General features: G+C 36.4%; 2 protein-coding genes and 1 long non-coding RNA gene across 4 annotated transcripts in view; 1 reads left to right on the forward strand and 2 right to left on the reverse strand.

The window, feature by feature from the left end:
• Positions 1 to 7584, reverse strand: LOC112674921 (protein BUD31 homolog). The gene is given in 4 exon segments (XM_035698281.2): positions 1 to 396; positions 398 to 4214; positions 7295 to 7404; positions 7567 to 7584. Coding segments are annotated over 2 exon segments (432 nt in total). The 5' UTR covers positions 665 to 4214; positions 7295 to 7404; positions 7567 to 7584; the 3' UTR covers positions 1 to 231.
• HEPACAM2 (HEPACAM family member 2) overlaps positions 4292 to 23485 on the reverse strand; it is a 39159-nt gene continuing 19965 nt past the window's right edge. The window contains exons 3-9 of one of the 2 annotated variants that reach the window (XM_035698280.2): positions 22567 to 22863; positions 13837 to 13962; positions 13723 to 13747; positions 13594 to 13631; positions 12233 to 12306; positions 7295 to 7404; positions 4292 to 4665 (exon numbers count right to left, since the gene is read on the reverse strand). In XM_035698280.2, the coding sequence (XP_035554173.1) occupies positions 4656 to 4665; positions 7295 to 7404; positions 12233 to 12306; positions 13594 to 13631; positions 13723 to 13747; positions 13837 to 13962; positions 22567 to 22863 (680 nt within the window). In that variant the 3' untranslated portion in view covers positions 4292 to 4655. Of the gene's footprint in view, positions 4666 to 7290; positions 7405 to 12232; positions 12307 to 13593; positions 13632 to 13722; positions 13748 to 13836; positions 13963 to 22566; positions 22864 to 23485 lie in introns of those variants that run through there. The other variant, XM_025471361.3, reaches the window with a different exon arrangement.
• The window catches only part of LOC125752462 (uncharacterized), a 23966-nt gene continuing 7197 nt past the window's right edge, over positions 6717 to 23485 (forward strand). The window contains exon 1 of the long non-coding RNA XR_007401997.1: positions 6717 to 6779. This is a non-coding gene — a long non-coding RNA (uncharacterized LOC125752462). The remainder of the gene's footprint in view (positions 6780 to 23485) is intronic.

Below are 23485 nucleotides of genomic sequence, written 5' to 3' on the forward strand. Positions count from 1 at the left end.
TGCTGTGTTCCCACTCAATTTTACTATTATTATTATTATTAAAGGCTTAAAGCTTTATTTCTACAAATCACTGATAAACACCAAAGCCTTTACATATAGAGACCATGCTCCAACTCAGGCCAGGAGCACTGCTCTGCAGGAAGAGCTGCTCCGAGGAAAGAGGGTGGCACCATGGTCAGAAACCCAAGAAGTCCAAAGTTCAGGGTGAAGAGGGGTCAGGGTCTGAGGACCTCAGCCAGAGCAGCCCTGGCAGCTGCAGTGTGTGCACTCGATGATCTGGCCCACTTCCAGCTTGCTTTTGGGGACCCGGCAAATGCAGTTCATCCCAAAATTGGTGTCCCATGTCTGAATGCAGCGCAGACAGCATACATTCTCATACCCCTGCTTTTTTTTTTTTTGCGATCAGGTTTTTATCAGCATAGCCTTCTTTAATACAATATTCATACAGTTCTCTGCTTAAGGCTTTCCGCTTATAAAAGAAGTCAAAAATATAGCAGCTTTTCTGGTGGTGGATCCTGAAGATAGGCTGAGATTCCACTTCCCTCTTTCCCTCATGAGATTCTGTTTCAGCTTCTCTCATCTTTTGATCTAATTCATCCAGTGTTGGCTCCATCAACTCCCAACCATCTGGGGGAGCTTTCCGGCTTCTTTTGACTTTAGGCATTTTTCTCACGAGATAATTTGCAAAGATCGTCTGCTTCTCAAGAATGTAACATAAAGAACTCTGGTCTCTTCAGTTACAGGCTTAGGTTCTTGTCCAGCTCTACCAATTACTATGTGACTTTGGGGGTGTCACATTCCCTTTCTGGTCCTCAGTCTTGTCTGAACCACCATCACCGTCAGGCACCACTTCTCTCAGATTTTATTATTTTAACAAAACTTTATAAGGTGCTATGATCTTGTAAAACTGAGTGATCACATGGACTATCTTTGAATGTATGTATGCAGTTTGTTTTAACTGAAATTGTCTTATTAACATGAGAGCACAAATGTTAGAAAAAGAAGGGAAACTCTTTTATTCACAAGTATTTTATTTTTGTTTAAAAGTCTTATCAGTAGGATATATTCTTTAATCAACGCTAGGAATACAATTCTATTCCAAGTTAGAAGCAGCAATAGGAAGTTAAACATTTTAACAAGAGCTCAGCTAAGATTATGTTTAGTTAATAAGGAAAAAATTTTAGGGTGGTTTTTAAAGATTAATTTGTTTATTAGATAAACATCTGGGTTTGGTTCATCATTCATTCCTTTGGCAACCTTGATTAATTTATGAGATTTTCATCCCCCTATACTAAAAAAGCAGTGAGTTATCCGGTGTTACGCACCATTGACAGCAAGTTAATGGGATTCTAGATCCTTTCACATTTCTCCCTTTAGCAATTCCTTGTTGCTTTGAGTGGAACCATGCTCCAAGAGTGTATCTATGTGTGAGAGAGCAATACAGAAATGAGAAGAATTACAAGTGATTGGAAAGTGAGTCTGAAAAAATGAAAATATGTGTTTGTATTTCCTTTGGTTTGTGATAAGATATTCTGGAGGGATACACACAATTAGCCAAACCAAAAACGCAAACCAAAAACTAATATGACGTCTGTCCTGATATATACTCTTTAAAGGATTTTAATTTGTGAACTGTGTGAATGCATTATTACCTGTTCATGAAAAGGCTGTATAATATTGTCTGTGATTTAAAGTGTTCCAGGGTTGGGTCTTGTAAGGGGGGGTGGGGACACAGAGATACAGCTAAAGCTTATTGTGGTTAATCTGCTCTCAAGTAAGAAATGCAGGGCATTAGGGAGGGAATTTGAAATTGAAGGGGAGGAGAGGCAGATGGAACTTGGGCAAGTGGTGCCTGGGAAAGCTGACCGGTTCTCTTCCAGCCCTGTGATGGGACTGCAACCTTTCTTTGGCTCTGACAGTTACAAATTGCATTCAGTTTAGAAGTTCCTCCTTAGACATCCACCTGTATATGCCGTGTGATCTCGGTGTTATAAAACAATACTGAGAGGTGAAGGGGAATTCATCATACTGGTTATTAACCTCATTTCTGCTTTCAACTTGTCTTTGTAAACTCTCATTGTTCCTTCATCTTGTTTTATCAACTTTATTTTTTGGGTGTATTTTATCTTGTTATATTATGCATTTATGTGAGCTACCATAAATTCTTTCTGGAACTAGAAGGTGTATGAAAGAATACATGCATAACTAACCTAGGGAAACGTTAACATATTATTTCTGTGGAGGTTAGAATACAAGTGATTTTGTATTATTTTTCTAGCCTTATGAGATATAATTGACATATAACATTGTATAAGTTAAGGTGTGATGATTTGGTACATGTACATACTGTAAAATAATTTACCACAATAAGGTTAGTTAGCACAACCATCACCTCACATGATTGCAATTCTCTGTTTTGCTGTTGTAAGAATCCTTAAGATCTACTCTCTACAGGTGATTTTAACTATCTTATGGTTAGCCTTATGCATTTCCGAGTATGTAGGTACGTATATTATATATTTATTTACAGAGGGTATTAATTCCTTTTCAAATTAGACTATGTACATATATTTTACCAAATGCAAAAGAAAATGTTTGTGGTAGGACTGGTGGACTTTTCCAGCAGAAAAATACATAAGGTGGTAGAGAAAGAAACCAGAAAGGGGCTGTGGGACTTAATTTTCCTTTCACCATGTGCTTCTGTGAAAAGATGGGAAGAAACAATGTAAATACAGTGGTTCATTTGAAACACTGAAAAAGAAATGCTATTCTTTCAATTTCTTCCTTGTGTATAAAATAACAAGTCATGAGACATAGTTTAAAGTCAGTAAATACAGGTGTGTATCTTTTTTTTTAATAGTTGCAGTGCAACCACTGTATGGATCTAATGTCATTTAAAATTCCCCTACTGTTGAATATTTGGGTTGTTTCTACTTTTATTTGGCCAAAATGAAATCTTACAGTATAGCACTGTCAGGTCAGAGTGTTTGTAGCCAATGTAATTATACATATTCATCTTTCATTTTGAAGATCTACAACACTCAGATGATCATTCTGTCCCCACTCCCTGGGCCTCTTGCGTCCTACACAATTGCCTTGTGCTACTTTGTATACCTGCTTCTCTCTAGGTCTCTGACCACCTTCATTTCACAGAGTTTCTGCAACTTGATCCTTGGTCATCTTGTTTTATCTGGTACCATTTATTTAGAAGTCTTGGCTAATGATGATATCTGAATCAGTTATTTCACTTAGAGGTTATAAAATGGAATTTTCTAATTCTACCACTTGGTCTCTAACTGATTTTTTTAAAATACAGCAATATACAAGGAGGGAGACCATTTCCAGAATCAGCAATTCAGTCAAGTAAAAATTTTAAGCCTGAAAAAAAAAATAGCCATAAAAGAGCAAGATTCTTATTTTTAGTAGTTCTCTGTAATCCACACTTAATTGCACACTTGATTGAAATAAGGATAAAAAATCTAATTGTACAATTTGACTTTTCTGTAAAATTTTTGACAAAGAGTCAAGGCCATATGAAAATCAAAACCAGAATAATTTATTTGAATCCATCTTTCCATGAACAAAAATAAAAATAAGACTTTAGTATGTCATTTCCTTCAGTGTTTTACATCTTTCAAAAAAAGTTATTAGTAATTGACAACCTAGGAGAAGGGAAGTCTTGCTGTTGTGACAGCCATCCTTATTGTGTGGTACAAATAGCAGGAAGGAAGTCTGGGAATAAAATTATAAAAATTAATATAGTAATTTAACAGTAATGAGAATTAATAAAACAAAGCCTGTTGGAAATTTTACAAATATAAAGTTTCCACATTTGGAAATTAGATAGAAGTGTCAGTGTTGATGAAAGTGAAAGTACAGATTAGAAGTAATTGAGCTTTTTAGAGAAACTTGATATGAAAAGAGTAATTGGAAAGTCCTGTCTTTTTTCTTCTCTCAGTCACTATGATAAACTGTCCACTGAGGACTATTTCCCCACCATGTTTCTCCGTAGCACAATGCATTGTGTATATGCTGGAAAACGTTCAGTACAATTTTTATAAATGACTATTCTGCATTTCAAAGGAGTAATGAGTGAGAGGTATTAGGCTTGGTTTCTTCACTGATTCCAGATGAATATACATTTCCACTGTTTTTCCTCAAAATGTTCCTTCATTATTTCACTCCAATGCACTGCTTTACCCATGAATGCTCACCTGGCAAAGAGATGTTACAAGATATATAAAATATTCTACAGATTTCCAGTTCCACAGGTAGAAGAACCTTAAAATCTTTTATTCTTTTCAATAGCTGCAATAGGAATGTTTTGAACTAGTCAAGAAAATTACACTTATAAACAAATAAGTATAAGGAGTAAGCAATCAGTAAATTTTGTAGAAATTTTCCTTTTGAAAGTAGAGGTTTACTTACTCAAATGTCCTGATTTTAAAATACTAACAGCCAGCCAAGGGTTTAAAACAAACAGTGCCAGGAGCATTTAATGAGGTCAACAGATGGCATTTAAATGAATGTAGCCATAAGTTCAATAAGCAAATAACTGGGTAGAGTACTAAAATATGAAAACAGGTTGACTTACCTATTTATTAAACACCAGTCCAATTAGGTAACAGACACATGCAGCAGTGAAAACAACACTGCTAGAATAGTCTAAGAGCCAAAGAAAAGAATTTTTTGGCTGTCTTTCCTATCTCAGAAGCAACTGTCAAACAGGATTACAAGAAGGCAGAAAGTTATTATTCTTTACTCAGAGCTCCCACATTCACTTTGGGAAGTAGGGAGGAAAGAGATTCACCAGCCACCTGTAATACTGCATTATTCATAAAATTGATCTTTGAGTTTAATTGGACTTAAAGAATAAAGCCATGGGCAATCAGGAGGGTAATATGGCCTTTGCATGTTTAGGGAATATTTATTTTATTGAGGAATATTTATTCTATTAAGGACTGCTAGTCTTTGTTACAATAGCAAACAAGAAATCACCAAACTATGGGGTCCTTAAAAGACTCAGGCTTTCTTAACCTCTATCCCTAGCAGATAATGTTCTGGAAATGTTTGTAGACTGACTGTAAATAAAATAAATGTAAAACACTTTCTGAAGAAAATAAAATACTGTACTTGTTCATTTTTAGTATATGTGCTGCCAAAGCGAGCACTCTACTTGTTCATTTTTTAAATTTAGGTAAAATAAATCTGTATTCAAGGAAAATTCCACTTTAAAAAATGTTGGCTCTCCTTTAGGATGAGTTAGGAGAGAGAGAGAGAGAGAGAGAGAGAGAGAGAGAAGGAAAATTTTAAGAGAGAGAAGAAAGAAGGGAAGATTCAGAGAGGTCAGATCAAAGGATGGAGGTAAAAGAAGAGAGAATCCTTGGAAGATAAAGATACACAAAGAAAAGCAAAGAAAGACTAGAAAGACAGGAAAGGAGGTGAGCCCAGTCCATGGAGACAGAAGACTGGGAGTGTGAACTGGGGTTGTTACCCCTAGAGGGAGCATGTCCTGAATAGCAGTTTTGAATAGTCCTTTATGGACTTGAAAAAGAACATTTCTGCTTTACTTTCAACCTTCCAAGTTTACTTCTAAAATAGAGTTTTATATTCCCAAGAAACTCTAAAGATATTGCTTATGTCTGAGAGCACTCTAGTTTCAGAGAGTGATTTTCTTTTTTAACTTAGAGAATCATGTTTTTTTTTTTTTAACAAGTGAAACCAACCTGATCACTTTGTGTTCTGAAATTATAGCTGCTATATTCTACAACTTTATAAATAAATCAACACTTATTTTATTATTGGGAGCTTTAAAACATAAACCTCAAGTTTTCATCTGGTTTGTTTGCATTCTAAATAAAAAATAGATAATGCAGAACAAAGGACATATAGAAAACCACGTGAATTTAAGTAGGATAAAAATCTTAATTGGATACAATCTTAAAATTGGGAAGCAGACACACTCTCAAAATTCTTTCTGTTCTTTACATTTAACAACAAAAACAAATCCCTTAATTTTCTATTCCAGAAGTAAAGAGAGTCAGGTGTCATTTGAGAAGAGGTTTATTCATTTGTGAGAGAAAGAGAGACAGAGAGGCACAAAGGGGAGAAGGACAAAGAAGGGGACAGAGAGAGACAAGCAGACTCAGAGACACGATGAGCAGGGAGCCCTACCTGGGGCTCCTTCCTAAGACCCTGAAATCGTGACCTGAGCCAAAATCAACAGTAGGACACTAAACTGATTTAGGCACCCAGGTGCCCCAGTAATATAAACATTTTCTTTTCTTTTCAAGCCAGAAGTTCCTAGCTCTGTCAAGGTCTGCTCCTAATTTACCTGACTCCCTTTTCTCACGGTTCCCTGGGTCAAGAAGCAATGCAGTGATACCTCTAAGGTATCCTGCCACTTAGCCCTTAAATGACTGCATAGTCCACTGTCCCCACCCCCCAGGACTGGGTCTCATTCCCCTACAATAATTTCCCATGCACTCATCCACTGCTGGCTGTTATTTTTGGTATTTATCCAGAGGTGTGCATGAATTACTTCGCTAGAACTGTTTCTTTTGCCAGAGGGGAAGTTCCTGTGTGTGGTTATTGATGTTCTTTTCAAAGTCAATAAATGACAAATAAAGAAATGATGGAAGATGATTTGTGGCAGTTATGCCTGCAGGAACAGCATGAAAAGGGGAAGTTCATTTCATTATTTCAAAAGGCTGTAGGCTTAATTTCTCCATGGCCAAGAAGGGAGGGCAAATCCTTAGTGTCAGCCCTGGGGTTAACTGGTAAGTAGTTTCCTGGCTTTGGCCTCAGCTCAGATTTTATCCTCTCTGGGTGTGAGGCCAGTGATTTTGTTCATTTGAGAGTAGAGTAGACTGCTTTGAATCTGTAATAGGCTGGGCATTTGATGATAACAGTGCTGTGCATATTTTGTCGGTTTTTTTTTTCCTGGTCCCATTTGTAATGACAGATCATGGGCTCTAAAACCACCACAGTCATTGGAAAATCATCAAGATGACCAAGATGGTTTGAGAACTGGCCTGAAAATCTCTTTCATACCCAGACTCATTGGGGGAAATGCTGGATTCCAAAGCTCTGCATTCTAGACCAGTGGCCCAAGTATGTAACTCTAGAAAATACTTTTGTGTTTGTCTATTTTTTCTCTAAAATTATTTTCTAGTGGGGAAGTGTGTTCAAATGTATAGGAGGATAATTTCCTGTTTTAATATTTTTCTTCTGAGCCTTCCAATACATTTTGGGGAAAGCAAAGTAGCATCACCAAATGCAGGTTCATACTTACTCTGGATGGTCGTGCTGTTGGGCAGGGATGTGCTGAATAACTTCATATATTGTACTGTGAAAATCTTGTCCTGATACACCATCAGAGGCTGGAACAGACCTACTTGGCATCTAGAAAATGTGGCACACACAAAAAATTAGCAGACTAATAAATAGTATAACTATTCTGCTGCATAGCTGAAAACAACTGGAAGTAGCGATGATTAGAGAAGTAGATCTGTTTATCTTCCCTATGATATCCATTTTCTCCTTGCTATGGTTTCCTGCACTTACCCTATGGTAGTTTGTGCAGCAGCATAGCTATGAAGTCAGAAGAGGACTTGCTTGACAATACTATCACTTTTTTTTTCTTCATTTAAGAAAAAAGCTGGCAGTACTGTAAAGGAACTATAATAGAAAGAAAAATAGCAAAGGAGTAGATATCAGGACAGTTTAGAATCAGAGCATATACTATTATCTTTTATATTACATCTCAATTAGCTTTTTGACATTATTTGCCAATTATATGTGCAAAGATGGTTGAGAAGAAAGAATAACGTATAGATAAAAGCCCTCATCACACTGCAAGTTGATACAGAGTGTACCCAAAAATACAGAACACATGAAGGGATATGTTTTGGATTGAAGGCAGTCACGGGCTCTAACAGAAGGCTTGGAAGAGTGTGGAAGTACTGCAGTATATTTCTGCCTGGTAAAAACCAACATGTGTTTTACTGAAACTGGCACTCATGTTTTATTAACTCCCATTCCTTATATCTGATCATTTTCTTCTTCCAGAAACACTACTTTCCAATTAGTTAGCTGAAGTCTGGTTCCCCTTCTCATCCCAAGCTCTTCCAATTTTCATCACACTACCAATGGATCACTTTCAGCCCTTTATATTTATAGAGCATCACCTAGAGAACTCTTTGTCCTTAATAAATCATCTGAAGAGTTTGTTATCTCATTCCAATTTAATCTGCTATGTTGTATTGGAATATCTTAGCTTTGTGTTTTCTTTGAAAACGATTTCCATTGCATTTGCTAAAGTTCTCACGTGCAGCCTTAGGATATGTAATTCATCCTTGCATTTTGTGCCAAGGAGATTTTTTTTTTAATTTAAAAAAAATTTAAATTTATTATAATTATTATTATTATTTGGAGTTCAATTTACCAACATATAGCATAACACCCAGTGCTCATCCCATCAAGTCCCCCCTTAGTGCCCATCACCCAGTCACCCCTACCCCCCACCCAACTCCCTTTCCACTAACCCGTTGTTCATTTCCCAGAGTTAGGAGTCTCTCATGTTCTGTCTCCCTCTCTGATATTTCTCACTCTTTTTTTCTCCTTTCCCCTTTATTCCCTTTCACTATTTTTTATATTCCCCAAATGAATGAGACCATATAATGATTGTCCTTCTCCAATTGACTTATTTCACTCAGCAAAATACTCTCCAGTTCCATCCACGTCGAAGCAAATCGTGGGTATTTGTTGTTTCTAATGGCTGAGTAATATTCCATTGTATACATAGACCACATCTTCTTTCCATTCATCTTTCAATGGACACCAAGGCTCCTTCCACAGTTTGGCTATTGTGGACATTGCTGCTAGAAACATCGGGGTGCAGGTGTCCTGGCGTTTCACTTTATCTGTATCTTTGGGGTAAATCCCCAGCAGTGCAATTGCTGTGTCCTAGGGCAGATCTATTTTTAACTCTTTGAGGAACTTCCACACAGTTTTCCAGAGTGGCTGCACCAGTTCACATTCCCACCAACAGTGCAAGAGGGTTTTCCTTTCTCCGCATCCTCTCCAACATTTGTTGTATCCTGCCTTGTTCATTTTCCCCATTCTCACTGGTGTGAGGTGGTATCTCATTGTAGTTTGGATTTGTATTTTCCTGATGGCAAGTGATGCGGAGCATTTTCTCATGTGCTTGTTGGCCATGTCTATGTCTTCCTCTGTGAGATTTCTGTTCATGTCTTTTGCCCATTTCATGATTAGATTGTTTGTTTCTTTGGTGTTGAGTTTCATAAGTTCTTTATAGATCTTGGATACTAGCCCTTCATCTGATATGTCATTTGCAAATATCTTCTCCCATTCTGTAGGTTGTCTTTTAGTTTTGTTGACTGTTTCTTTTGCTGTGCAAAAGCTTATCTTGATGAAGTCCCAATACCTCATTTTTGCTTTTGTTTCTCTTGCCTTCATGGATGTATCTTGCAAGAAGTTACTGTGGCCGAGTTCAAAAAGGGTGTTTCCTGTGTTCTCCTCTAGGATTTTGATGAAATGTTGTCTCACATTTAGATCTTTCATCCATTTTGAGTTTATCTTTGTGTATGGTGTAAGAGAATGGTCCAGTTTCATTCTTGTGCATGTGGATGTCCAATTTTCCCAGCACCATTTATTGAAGAGATTGTCTTTTTTCCAGTGGATAGTCTTTCCTCCTTTGTCAAATATTAGTTGACCATAAAGTTGAGGGTCCACTTCTGGATTCTCTATTCTGTTCCATTGATCTATGTGTCTGTTTTTGTGTCAGTACCACACTGTCTTGATGACCACAGCTTTGTAGTACAACCTGAAATCTGTGTGCCAAGGAGATTTTGGTTTACGGTTTGTACAGTTGACTCTTGAACAAATTGGGTTTGAACTGCACAGTTCCACTTATACATGGATATTTTTTGATAAATAAAGTACAATACTATAAATGTATCTTCTCTTCCTTATGCTTTTCTTAGCATTTTCTTTTCTCTAGCTTACTTTATTGTAAGAATATAATGTATAATACAAATATGCATTAGCTAACCGTTAATGTTATTGGTAGACTTTGGCCTCCAACAGTAGGCTACTTGTAGTTAAGTTTTGGAGGAGTCAAAAGTTACAGGCAGATTTTTGACTGAGTAGTGTTAGCACCCCTTATTCCCATCTTGTTCTAGGGTCAAGTGTATTTGAGATCAACTGTTGAGTTTCTTTGGTATGGGGGTGTCAAGGGCTATGATAAAAGCAATCTATAGGTAATAACTAACATATTGACCTAGGCTTATATTGGAGCTAGTGATCAGTAATAAATTTGTTCATTTCATGCCATTGCTTTCTGTCCAATTTCACAAAGAGGTGCTAAATGGACATAAAATGAAAATGTACAGCAAGTAGAGAGAGGAGGATTCCACATGTCCATGTATCACAAGCTAAGAGATGATTCTGATTTTTAAAAACTCAAAAAGTTAGTAATTTAATGTATTTCCCTCTTCCATTTTGAGATCTTGGTTTTATTATTATTTTTCCTTTTCTTCTCAAAGTCATTGCATTTGGCTGCTAATCTTTACACATAACTGCCATGCTGGCTTCTAACGCAGATTCTCCTACACATATCCTGTTCCTCATCCTTTTCCTTCCATTGTTGGTATTGATTTCTCACTCCTTCCAGAAGCACCTGTCACTATCAATGAAGAACCTTAGCTGACTCCTCAGGGGTTTTCAGCTTTGAATATGGACATGGCTCCAAATTAAGTTATTCTACTTATGACAGAAATAAGTGGGGCTTCTGATCTATAATTAAAGCGTTCATTTCTCTGCCCCAAGTTCTTGGGGATTATAGCATTTTGCACAAATACAGTCCCTCCCAAAACATTTTGAAACTGAGTACTAATTAATCACAAGGCTAAATTTAAAGTTTCTTACATAGATCCCACCCCTTTCTAATGAATTCCTAAGAACAAAAACTGCATTATTTTAAAAAAAGAAACCCCCAGCTTCAAAAACTCAATACTAAGTTTTACTGGCTCTTCAGTTTCCTGCTTTTCTATTTAAAAGCCACACTTGAGAGGGGGCTTTCTGCTGTGGTGAGAAGCTACTTGAAATAATATATCTACAAATATTTATTTTTGTCTTTTTGGTTGTAGAAGTGAAAGGTGAGCCAATGCTGTCTGAGACTGAATAGGGCAGTGCAAAGCTTTGCAATGCAGTCTCGCCCTTCATTTGTGATGATGGTGTTACCCACTTGCCCTTAGGAGGATGAAATCCAATCAGTCTCCCTCTATTACTTTATTTATTTATTTTTTTAGTATATGCACTGCTGAGACAAGCATCTTCTTTTACTCACATAGCATTTGCAAAGTAAAGTCTGTGTCTAGGAAAATTACTGGATGAATCTTACACATGGACAGAATTCACTAACAGATGAGGTAACCTATCCCTAAGGACAGATAGTTCCTTAAAAAAAAAAAAAAAAAAAGGGAAATGAAAATGCCTTGAAGCAAGCAGTCTGTTTATGGCCCCTTCCCTAAGTGAACTATCACAGGGGAAAAGGAAGCAGAAGTAAAACTGGCCCTACAGGAATCTATAAAGATGCTAACAAGCTGATTAGCTCAGAGAACATTCTTTATGTCTGTTAAACAAAACGGATTGTTTTAAAAGACCTTGTCTTTGCAGACTGAAAAAATGTTTCAGTGATGTAAAAGCTCCTCTTCTCACGTCTCAGGCACCTTTAGGGTAAAAAATAAAGATGTGCACTTGCATACTTTGGGTTTAAATGGTACCTTTCTTCTGAAGAGCAGAAGGGTATGATTGTCTTTGCAAGCTATGAGGGGAAAGGAAGGGGAAGCTGAGGAACACAGAGGGAATTCAGTGACATTACAGTCTGTAAACCATTGAGGTGATGCAGAATGTTTTAAATCAAGGTCCCCTGATCCACTATTTGTTTAGTTTCTTGAACATCAGCCTAGTTCTCTTTTCACTGAGCTTACCAGATAAAGAATGTTTACGAATTAGTGTAACTTCCTAATTGGTGTTAGCCTTACTTATAAAGGCCAAGAAAGATGCTTTAGCTCCTCAGATCTGGCAACATCATTCATTATAGAGCGAGTAAACTGCTGAGAGTAGCACAGCCATTTGACCACACTGCCTGAGTGCTTAACTGAATGCCGCTTACACCTGTGGTTAATCAGCCACTAGGAAAACCAACCCTGGGAACACCGGAAGCATCTGGAAAAGCAACAAATTCATATATTCCAAAGTCATCCAGAGCATCTTCATGGCCTGAAATGTAAAACAAATACTACTTACAAAACAAACACCTCAAATTGGTATTGTAGTTTTTTTTTTTAAAGTCTTAACTTACCTTTATTGTTTGCTTCAAGTGCTATGTGTATAAAACCAATGTAAGGTTTCCTAATCCCCTACCGTCACATTGCTGCTAAGCAGTGTTGGAAATCATTCCTTCTGAAGCTGAATTGGGACGATTATTCTTAAAGCTTGATGTGGGAGTTGTGTATTCTATATTCAAATGAACATATGGGCAGGCTTGTCCTCTGTAACTCTCAGATATCAAAGAGCACACCAAGGTTTCAACCTGGGAGTCATAGCATAATTTACACATAATATGTACTACACCCTGCCAGATCTAAAACAGAGACCATTAAAACTAATAAGAATATATACTTAAATAGAGCTGCCCATGTGTCCAAAATATAATACAAGGCAATATCAAAATCACCCAAACTATCATCTATAAAATGATGTGAATGGGGTGGTTGGGAGGAGCCAGATGGTCTCTGGGGCTTGATAAGGGGAAGTAGACCCACATTCACTAAGCGTCCAGTCATATTAGGTACTCTACCTACATCATTGTATTTAATTCTCATAGCAACCCTGGTGTGTGTGTGGGGGGGAGGTGTGGATAGGGGAGTTATTATCTCTTGTTGAGGTCAAGAAAAATTAATTTTCTCAAGGTGACATTGGGGAAAAGTGGCATATATGGCACTGAAACCCAGCTCCATGTGACTCCAACGCCTGAGCTAAAGCCCTATTGCTAACTTAAAACAACTCTGCAGGGAGTCAGTAGAGAATGGCAATGAGGGCCAATGCTAGGGACAAGAAGCAGCAAGCCAGTCAAATCTCCCTTTCCTCCTCTCCCTGGGGTGGAGCTGCCAGCATTTATCTGCTTTAAGAATGAATAAATTGAGAGGGTCCTGGGCATTTTCAAAATAATGCAAGGATCAATGGCTTAGGATTCAAAAGAACTCAGTGACAGTGGACAAGTGACTTAATATCTGAGCCTTGGTTCTCTTGCCTCTAAAACGGAGTTGAGTGCTTTTCAGGCTTTTTTTACAGATTTGCATGACTTTCATAAAACCAATAATACAAGGGATAGCACTTTGTAAAGTGAAGGCACTATTCAAAGGCAAGGGATTGTTAGTATTATATTAATCTTAGCTTATGTGAATTCTATTATATTAATAGTAGATTATATATAATAATGAATATCAGTCATATGAATTAATATACATTAACATTGATAGTAGTCCCTTTCAGCATGGCCATTACCTGAAAGAGTTTGAGCTTTTCGGTATTCTGTTTCTGGCCTGAAAAGACAAATAGATGTTTCTGTTAGTAATAACAATTGAGGAAAAATCATTCAAGAAAAAATTATTTTTGTAGAAACATATGCATTACCTGCCTTCTAGCTTCTGTTTTATAACTAAAATCAAGAGAGAAAAAAACATAGTAAGGTACTTTGTCATACATATATACAACAATTTGTAAATTTTCTTTCTAATTTTAACCTACCTTTGTAGGGTTGATATTTTTTCCATAGGAAGAGAAGACACATGGATATAATCAAAAAGAGTGATACTCCTGTTATACTTGCTAAAGGGGACAATGATTTCCCTTTCTGTGCAAGCTTCTCCAGTCCTAAACAAAAAAGACATACTTTAAATATTTTTATTAAAGATCAATAATAAATTACTATATAATTTGAGTTGTTTATGCTTTATCTGGGGACATTACTGCACTTATATATTATTTCTTGTGTGTATGTATGTTTCTACATATATATATATACACATATATATGTATATATAGAGAGAGATAGAGAGAGATTGAGAGAGAAAGAGAGAGAGAGAGAATGCATTAGCAAGCAAGGGAGAATGATAAAGTCCAAGCAGAAGGAATTTTAGAATACACAGCCATTTGGCCACAGTGGCCTAAACTCTCTAAGAATATTTGTGATTGGAAATGTGGTAAACTGCCTAGGATAATATGGATGTGTTGGACTAGATGTAGCAAATAGCTTATGCCATACTTTCCAGTAGGGTTTACTGTGTTCACTGCCATTAACTTAGATCTGTTTGACTTCATTGTATAAAACATCCGCAGATACTGAGTTGTTCTCTTTCTTTCCATCTCACTCTTTCAGTATAATTAGGGTACATGGATTTTCTAGGCAGGTGGTGTGTGATTAAAGGGCCAGAGGGGAGGTGTGTATTTCAAATACACTCTACTAATTTTTGATCAATAAATAAATTTTAATTCCTAAAATAGAATCTATGTGATTGTCAATAAAATATTTGAAGTCTCACATTGTAACTAAGATTCACTTTGTTTTGCAAGTCATTCCTTTTATTAATATTCCTATGTAAAATATGGGGTAGTAGGTAACATCTGCTGAGTGCTTATAATACATCAGGCTCTGTTCTAAGAGTATATGATGTATATTAACCCATTGAATATTCACAGTGATCAATAAGGAATTATTATTATCCACCTCTTATAGATGAGGAAGCTGAATAATAATTTTTGATGCTGGATGAATATGTCCTCAATTTTTTGTGCCATACATAATGTAATGGCTAGGGGCACAATATACTTTTAAATTTGATCTGTATTATTTTCTTCATCACTTTAAGTGTAGACAATTTTACTATAGAACAGCATCCTGTGAGTTTTTAAAAGTAGTATTTTCATGATAATTAAGTTCAAAATATTTTATAATTTTCATTGAGATTTCTTATTTGACCTATGGGCTATTTAGAAGCATGCTGCTTAACTTCCTTTAAGTTTGGGAGTTTTCTAGTTTTGTATTCTGTTGTTGATTTTTGAAAAGTTGAAGTCCACTCTAGAATGTAGACTCTGTTTGATTTTGATCCTTTGAATGCCAAGATTTTAGAAAAATGACCATACACATGGTTATATGAACACAGAGTGTGTTCTAGAATTGTTGCATGTTATATTCTTTATTATTTCAATTAGGTCAGATTATTTTTCTCTATTTCTACTAAGTTTTTGTCTATTTGTTCTATCAGTTACCAAGAGAGATATGCTAAAATCTCTCACTCTGATTATGGATTTTTCTACTTCATTAATATTTGCTATTTATTAGATACACTTTGAAGCAATGCTACATACAGATTCAGAATTTTTATATCCTCCTGCTGGATAGACCACTTTAATCTTATGAAATGTCCATTTTTTATCTAAAGTAATACTTATCTTTTTTCCTTTTTTTTTTAAGATTTTATTTATTTATTCATGAGAGACACAGAGAAAGAGAGAGAGGCAGAGACACAGGCAGAGGGAGAAGGCGGTTCCATGCAGGGAGACCGATGTGGGACTCGATCCTGGGTCTTCAGGATCACGCCCTGGGCGGATGGTGGGTGCTAAACTGCTGAGCCACCCAGGGATCCCTAAAGTAATACTTATCTTTAAAAATTATCTAATTCTTATCTAATTTGCCTGATATTAGTATAGCTATATAAGCTTTCTTGCTTTTTTTAAAAAAGATTTTATTTATTTATTCATGAGACACACACACACACACACACACACAGGGAGGCAGAGACACAGGCAGAGGGAGAAGCAGGCCCCACGCAGGAGCCCTATGTGGGACTGACTCGATCCTGGGACTCGATCCTGGGACTCCAGGATCATGCCCTGGGCCAAAGGCAGGCGGTAAACTGCTGAGCCATCCAGGGATCCCTTATATCAGCTTTCTTTTGGCTATTTGTATGGTTTATCTGTTCAGCCTTTTACTTTCAATCTTTCAGTATACTTACACATAAGATGTATATTTTATAAGCATCCAATTGTATTTTTTGTATCAAATAGTAGTTTTTAAACCAGTTTTAAACCAGTTTGACCATATTTGTCTTTTAGTTGGAATATTTAATGGAATTACTAATATATATTTGGCTTAGATCTACAATCTTATTACTTTTTATATATTTCCTCCCTTTTTATGTCTCTTTTCTTGTTTTAATTTGGATTAATCAGGATTTCATTTTATTCCTCTTTTCTTGTCTAGTTACTTGTTAGTTGTACATTTTTCTTTGTCTCTTAGACTTTGAAGATTAAAAAAAGTTAACCAAAACTAATACTTGCACTGCTTACCACTTCCACTGGCCTCCAAAATATGAGAATAAGTTCCATATAAAAGATGAGAAAGCTAAGACTGCAGGATACACGATGTAGGGCTAACAGGGGCCAAGGGGGAAAAGAGGCAAGAGAGCAATAAGGAAGGAGTCTGAAGAGATAAGGAAGTAGAAGTGCCTAGCTGGCTCAGTTGGTGGAGCCTGGAACTCTTGATCTCAGGATCATGGTTTTGAGCCTCATCTTAGATGTGGAGATTACTTAAAAATAAATAAGTTAATTAATTAAAGAGATAAAAGAGATTAGGAAGCGATGGTAAAAGTAACAAGTGGGATCCTCTGTAGGATAGAATATGCAAATTCAATCATTTTAGGAAACAAATTAAAAGGAACAAAAAGTTAAAAATGAAGGAGAGGCAAGAAGATGTCTTATTTAAATATAACATGTCCAATCTGCATATTAAACTAACTGTCAAGCTTCAGGATCACGGAAGTACCCGGCAAAGAGCTGATGCATGCAAGAATGTAACTTCACCATTAGAATGAGAAGTACTTGAAGTAATAATTATTAGCATATATAGGCAAAGAAATAGTCTCAGAGAAACTACAATATTTGCCATAGTCAATAAGTCATAGAACTAAGACTGGAACATAGTCCTAATTTTTTTCCATAGTCAAAGAATGGTTTTGTAATGCAGGTAGGCTCCTATATATTTGGCTTTCCCTCTAATCTTTTCTAACACCATACTTGATGTGTTTCAGCTCTCTCACTTCTTGACAGACTGCCTTCACCAAAATTCCCCTAAGCCCTCACAAAAGTATTGAATTCTAATTTATTCTTGTCAGGTTTCTGCTATGTGTTTACCATGAGAAAAATTGCAGAAAGACATTTTGGTATAGTCTCAGTTGTTTTTCCCTCTCAAGATTGGCCCCTGTTAGTCCTACATTGGAGAATTACCCTGTAGTGACCAGTGTCTGTACCCCAAAACCTTTGCTATAGCGAAGGCCAACCATCATTTTCCTGGAGAATGAGGAATAGGGATAGTACTTATTCTCAAAACAAATGATCTTCCCTGTAGGCCCCCTTCTTCTCTAGAGCATCCTGAGTCTCTCCTCTCAAGATTCTCTGTCCCAGAACATGAAATTTGCTCCCTTTCATAAAATAAAAAATGCCAAATATGTCAAGGATCAAACCAAGGGGCACAGTTGCTACAGTCTCAGCTCCAGGCAAGTGTGTTTTGGAGAGATGGACTTCCAGACCCCAACTTGAAAATAAGGCAGCAGGGAAATTCTGATTCTATTGCTACAGACAATGTACAGGAATTCTGAATGCAGTTCTGGACACTCACAGGAGCCTCATTTTTTCTTCCAGAGAGTTTTCTACTGTTCAGCTTATAGCATACCATTCTCTTCATTATTTAAATGTGACTGACTCATTTACCAAAGCCCTAGTGCAAATGCTATTTGCCCCCTCCTTAGGCAAACACATAAAATGAAATAACATATTAAGTGCAAATATGGGCAAGAGGTGTGGTATCCATGGTATCACAGCCCTGCTGTTTGAGAGACTGCACCCAGAACAGGACAGCCATATGCTCCCAGTCTGCATGTCTATTCCTAGATCAGAATGGAGTTCTGAGATCTCTCTCATCCAATCTGTTTGCTGATTATGGTAGCTGTATGGATGTCAGGGTTGTAGTTCTTTCTCAGCCATTTTCTCCAGTGGCCCAAAGTGAAACACATCTCCTTAAGATCTTAACATGAGAAATTTCTAGACAGAAGAAATCAGTCAATTCATTTTACTGTTTTGGATCCTTTTTTTCCTTCTATATGAAAATATGTACAATAGAAATAAATACAAAAATGATAAACTTTTCAGGATCACATGCAAATTTGAGACATTTCTGTTATATCTGAATCTCAAACTACAGCCACATGGCTCTTAGGAACTCCAGTAATTTATATATTTGAATGTCTTCATTAAATGTCTTCATTAAATTTAGAACACTTGAATTTTGATCATAAACATCTTCATTCTAAAGAAGTCCTTAATCCAAAAAAAATCATTGATTTTTTTCAAAATACAAGCGGTAATTTTATTTTTTTATTTTCATTTTTTAAAAAGATTTTATTTATTTATTCATGAGAGACAGAGAGAGAGAGAGAGAAAGAGAGAGAGAGAGAGGCAGACACACAGGCAGAAGGAGAAGCAGACTACATGCATGGAGCCTGATTCGGAACTCAATCCTGAGACTCCAGGATCACGCCCTGGGCCAAGGGCAGGCACTAAACCGCTGAGCCACCCAGGGATCCCCAAGTAATTTATTATTCTAATTACTATTCTTCCCTTGAAACTTATATTCTAGATATGATTTTCAGTCACAGGTTTTCATAATTTCTCATTAATATGAAGCATACACATGCCATGAACAAACTAGAGTATCTCTTTTTATATGGCACAAAATTAGTTAAGGGAATGAGAAAATGCGCACTATCCTGTATATGTGATCTATTTTCTATTTTTTTTATTTTTATTTTTTGTGATCTATCTTTTAGAAAGACCATAGTCTTATTGATATTCTTAGTCGAGAATGTCAAGGGAGGCAGTTTATATAGTGATTAAAACAAGGGATGTGAATTCAGATATTTTATCACTTACTAGCTGTGCAACTTTGGGCATTGCTCCTGTTTTCTTTAGTGTACCTCCACTGAGACAGAAAGGTCAATTAGTATTTCAAATTAGATGTGAATCATAGCCCATGAGGTGGAAGGCACCATCTAGTCAAGTCCTACCCAGACAAGAAACATGGAGCCCATCATCATGTTCTCCAGGTTTCCTCTTTCCAACTAAAAGAACTTAATAAAACTTTTGATTATTTCCTAACCCTGTTATTTCCTTTCCATATTTGTGGTCTTGGAGTCATTTCTAACTCCTTTGTTGCCCTCTATGGCTCATTGCTGAGACTTTCTGGTTGGCCACATTATTTGCCTCAGTAAAAACAAAGCAGATCATCTATTTTTTACTACTGGCCTCTGGTTGTACCAAATACAACTTGGTTCTGAAAATATTTCAGAGGCTAGTATCTTATCCGTCAAAATTATTTCGAATTCTCCACCCATCCTTTTTTTTTTTTTTTTTAAATTTTTATTTATTTATGATAGTCACAGAGAGAGAGAGAGAGAGAGAGGCAGAGACATAGTCAGAGGGAGAAGCAGGCTCCATGCACCGGGAGCCCAATGTGGGATTCGATCCCGGGTCTCCAGGATCGCGCCCTGGGCCAAAGGCACACCCATCCTTTTTTTAAAAAAACATTTTATTTATTTATTTGAAAGAGAGAGAGAGAGCACACCAGTGAGTGGGTGGGGGGTGGAGAGAGGCAGAGGGAGGAGCAGATTTCCCCACTGAGCGGAGAGATGACATGGGGCTCAATCCCAGGTCCCTGGGATCATGACCTGAACTGAAGACAGATGTTTAATCAATTGAGCTACCCAGGTGCCCCATTTCCACTGATCTTAACATAGATTGCTTATCACAGTGGATGGTCAGTTAGCGATCAATTGGTAGCTACAAATGATGTTCATTTTTTCACTTTAGGTTAGTATACACTTTATTGCAGAGATTTGTTAATTTGGAAAACTTTTTTAAAAATCAAATATTTAAAACATATTAATACTACTCATTTACTTTGCCATTTGCTGCCGTCTGAGTTAAAGTTCTGTGGACATATGGGGGTTGAAAAATAGCTCTAAAAACCAAAAAGAGGTCACTAATGTTGACAACTCTGAATCCCTCTGAAAAATAAGCACCTGCTCTTCTTATTTACTATAATAACAAATACCTGGTCTTTGTACAGGTCAAACAGGTTTTTTTTTTTTTATATTTTGCAAAAGGCAATTATTTGATATAAAGACTGTAGCTGTCTTTGGGCTTTGGTAATAAGATCTTAATCAAATATTGGGGGCTTCTGATATTATGAAAATACTTTGGCTAAATATTAATGGAGAAAGTTCAGGCAGTGTGAAAGTTTTCAATGCAGTATACAACTACATATTGTAGTCATGTTTTCACTTGCAATGAGAATGAGGAAGAAGACTAAGATGACAACCAGTTTGCTATTAAACGATTTCATATGCTTAATTACAGCTTGCTTTAAAATTATGCTTTGGTTATCTACTGAGGTAAAAATCTGGGTAAGCATATTAAAAGTTTAGTAAAATAGAAAGCAAAGGATGCACCTTAGCTGTTTATATGCTTGCTATTCATATTAGGTTGTGGTCATTGGCATTCTCAATGCTTACCACAGTATTTGGCCCATAACAGGTGCTAAATAATGAATAAATGAGTTTCTGATTTATAGCACTCTAAACACATATATGCTTTGGGGAACTATAAGGGAAATATCCATTGCCCAAATGACACATAATTCAAGTAAAAATTCTAGAATTGCACTGTCCAATATGGTAGCTACCAGACACATATGGCTATTTAAGTTATAATTAATAAAATAAATTCAGTACCACAGTTGCATAGCTAAATTTAAATGTTCAAAAGCCAGATGAAGGTAGTGGTTACCATACTGGCTAGTGCAGATATCAAATATTTCCTTCATTGAAAAAAATTCTGTTGGATAGCACTTTTCTTTAAAAATTTTTTTAAAAAATTTATTTATTTGAGAGAGAGAGAGAGAGAGAGAAATTGAGCATGAATAGGGGGCAGAGGGAAAAGGAGAGGGGTAGCAGGCTCCTGGCTAAGCAGGGAGCCCGACACAGGGCTCAATTCAAAGACCCTGGAATTATGACCTGAGCTAAACGCAGATGTTTAACTGAGCCACCCAGATGCCCCTAGATAGCACTTTTCTAGAAAGTGTGATATTTTCTTCATATAAAAAAAGCACCTCAGAGTGCCAGTATATAAATTCATATGATTTCACAAATATGAATACTCTCAACTTTAAGGAATTCTGGAAGGATTCTATCCACTATATATTTCTTCATCAATTTGTAGTTTGTTATGGTCTTAAGAATTCTTGGTGGCTTTTTAATAAGTTCAAAAGACTATAGAGGGAAAAAAACTTAAACACATAATTATCATACTTGTGCATGTTAAATATTCAGATTTCTAAATCCTACCTTCAAGATCTGACTCAATCGGTCTGAGAGGTCTTAATAAAAATACATTATTAGGCCTATCCAGATGATTTTGATGCACATGGCCCAAGGGCCACATATTAAAAAATTTAGCCTAAGAATTGGAAGGATTATTTTCTTGTTTCATTTACTCAACAAAATGTATTGACCCTTTCTATATTATGAGCCCTAATCTAGGCATAAGGGCTGTAAAGATAGAGAAAGAGATCAACAGAGAAAGTATTGATGGGTGGTACTTTTTGCACACTTGTTGCTACACCACTAAAAGGCAACACCAGACACCACTCCCTGTCCAAACCTGCTCTTGGGTGTACCCCAGGTGGATACTGGCTTGTCTTTATGTGTAAAGTTGTGTCCAGGAGAGAGAGAAGAGAAAGCTCAAAAGGATGGGAATTTGGCAGAAATACATTTTTAGGTAGTGATATTTAACTTTCTGTGGATTGATGAGCTTTGCGAAAAATCAGATGATTTCTAGAGAATGTCAAAGTTCACAGACTTATAAAATGTTGTAGTTTCCAAGATGTTGAGACTCCTGTTGAGAACATCCAGATTTTAGGTGTTTAAATGATGAAAGAGGAAGGAAGGTCCATGAAGGACAGTTAGGAGTCAAATTAGATAGTAGGAAAACCAGATTTCCAACTTATAGAGATTTATTCACCTGAATTAATGTAATAGCAGATATAAACCAGTTTAAATGAGTAGCATGCTTCTATTATATTCCTGATTTTAAAATCAGGAAAATACAAACACATATTTAGAAATCATTTATTGAATTGTCTTTTTCTTCATAGTCCCTCAGAGTTAGCAATTGAATTCTCCCTCCATTTTGTTTTGAGTTTTCTTTCTTTGACTCATAGAAGCCATGGATTAGTTAACTCAGGAAAGAGTTTCTTAGAGCTTATAACAATCCACAATAGTTTTCTTTTCACATAAGTGTAAAATAGAGCTAGGACAGCTTGTGTTTGTATTTCCTTGGGATCCTCGCCTTTTATGTCATACTTACCTACAGAGGTGATGATGACTGTGAAATGAGCTTCATCTCGCCGTCCAGTTACATTGTTGTAAGCACAGCACACATAATCAATTGTCTTCTGGGCTACTTTTTCTGATGCAACTTCCAAGTGAGGCCCGTGCTTAATGACATATGTTGTATTGTCAGTCCTCTGGATCCAGGAATAGGTGTTGGGGGGATAAGAATCAGCAGAGCAATAAAACAAGATGGCCTCTCCAATATCAACAGTAAACACTTCTCCTACTTTAAGCCCTTTGTCAGAATTAACTCGAAGTCCATAAGGTCCATCTGCATTAATTAAAAAAAGAAATAAAGAGGTGGCATAAATAATCACAACACAGTTACAGAGTTTGGGAAAGCTTGGCAGCATTTTATTTTCTATGAAAGTCTTCATGTTAAACCTTGGCAAACAGGTCCTCATTTAGATTCCCAATAAATCATGAGGACCTAAAAATGTGTTATTCTGATATCCATGACAATGGAAATTATCTGAGATGTGATTGAGCTTATCTGAGATAGTGAAAGCCTTGAAACTTAGTACATAATTTTAGAGACACTATTAACTGTGTGTTAAGCTTTTGAGTAATTAATGTATTGATAAATCTCCAATCATGTTAGACAAGTATCATTTTTCTGAAACCAAAATTGCACTTGAAAGCATATTAGAAATAGATTATGGCCATTATTTTCTCCATACTGTGAGTATTATCTGCTTTACCTTTCAGTTCTAGGGTAGGTCATACAAATATTTATAGAATGTATAGTTTCACATGGAGCACAGGTTTATGCTAATAGATACAGCAGTGTCCCATATTTTCATGACACGTTAACAATTAAATAATTTTAAAAATTTCTCTCTGCAAACTAAGCTTAGAATGTTTGGACAAATACATCTTCACTATCATTAACA

Source organism: Canis lupus, chromosome 14 (genome assembly GCF_003254725.2).
Source record: "Canis lupus dingo isolate Sandy chromosome 14, ASM325472v2, whole genome shotgun sequence".
NCBI classification, from domain to species: domain Eukaryota; kingdom Metazoa; phylum Chordata; class Mammalia; order Carnivora; family Canidae; genus Canis; species Canis lupus.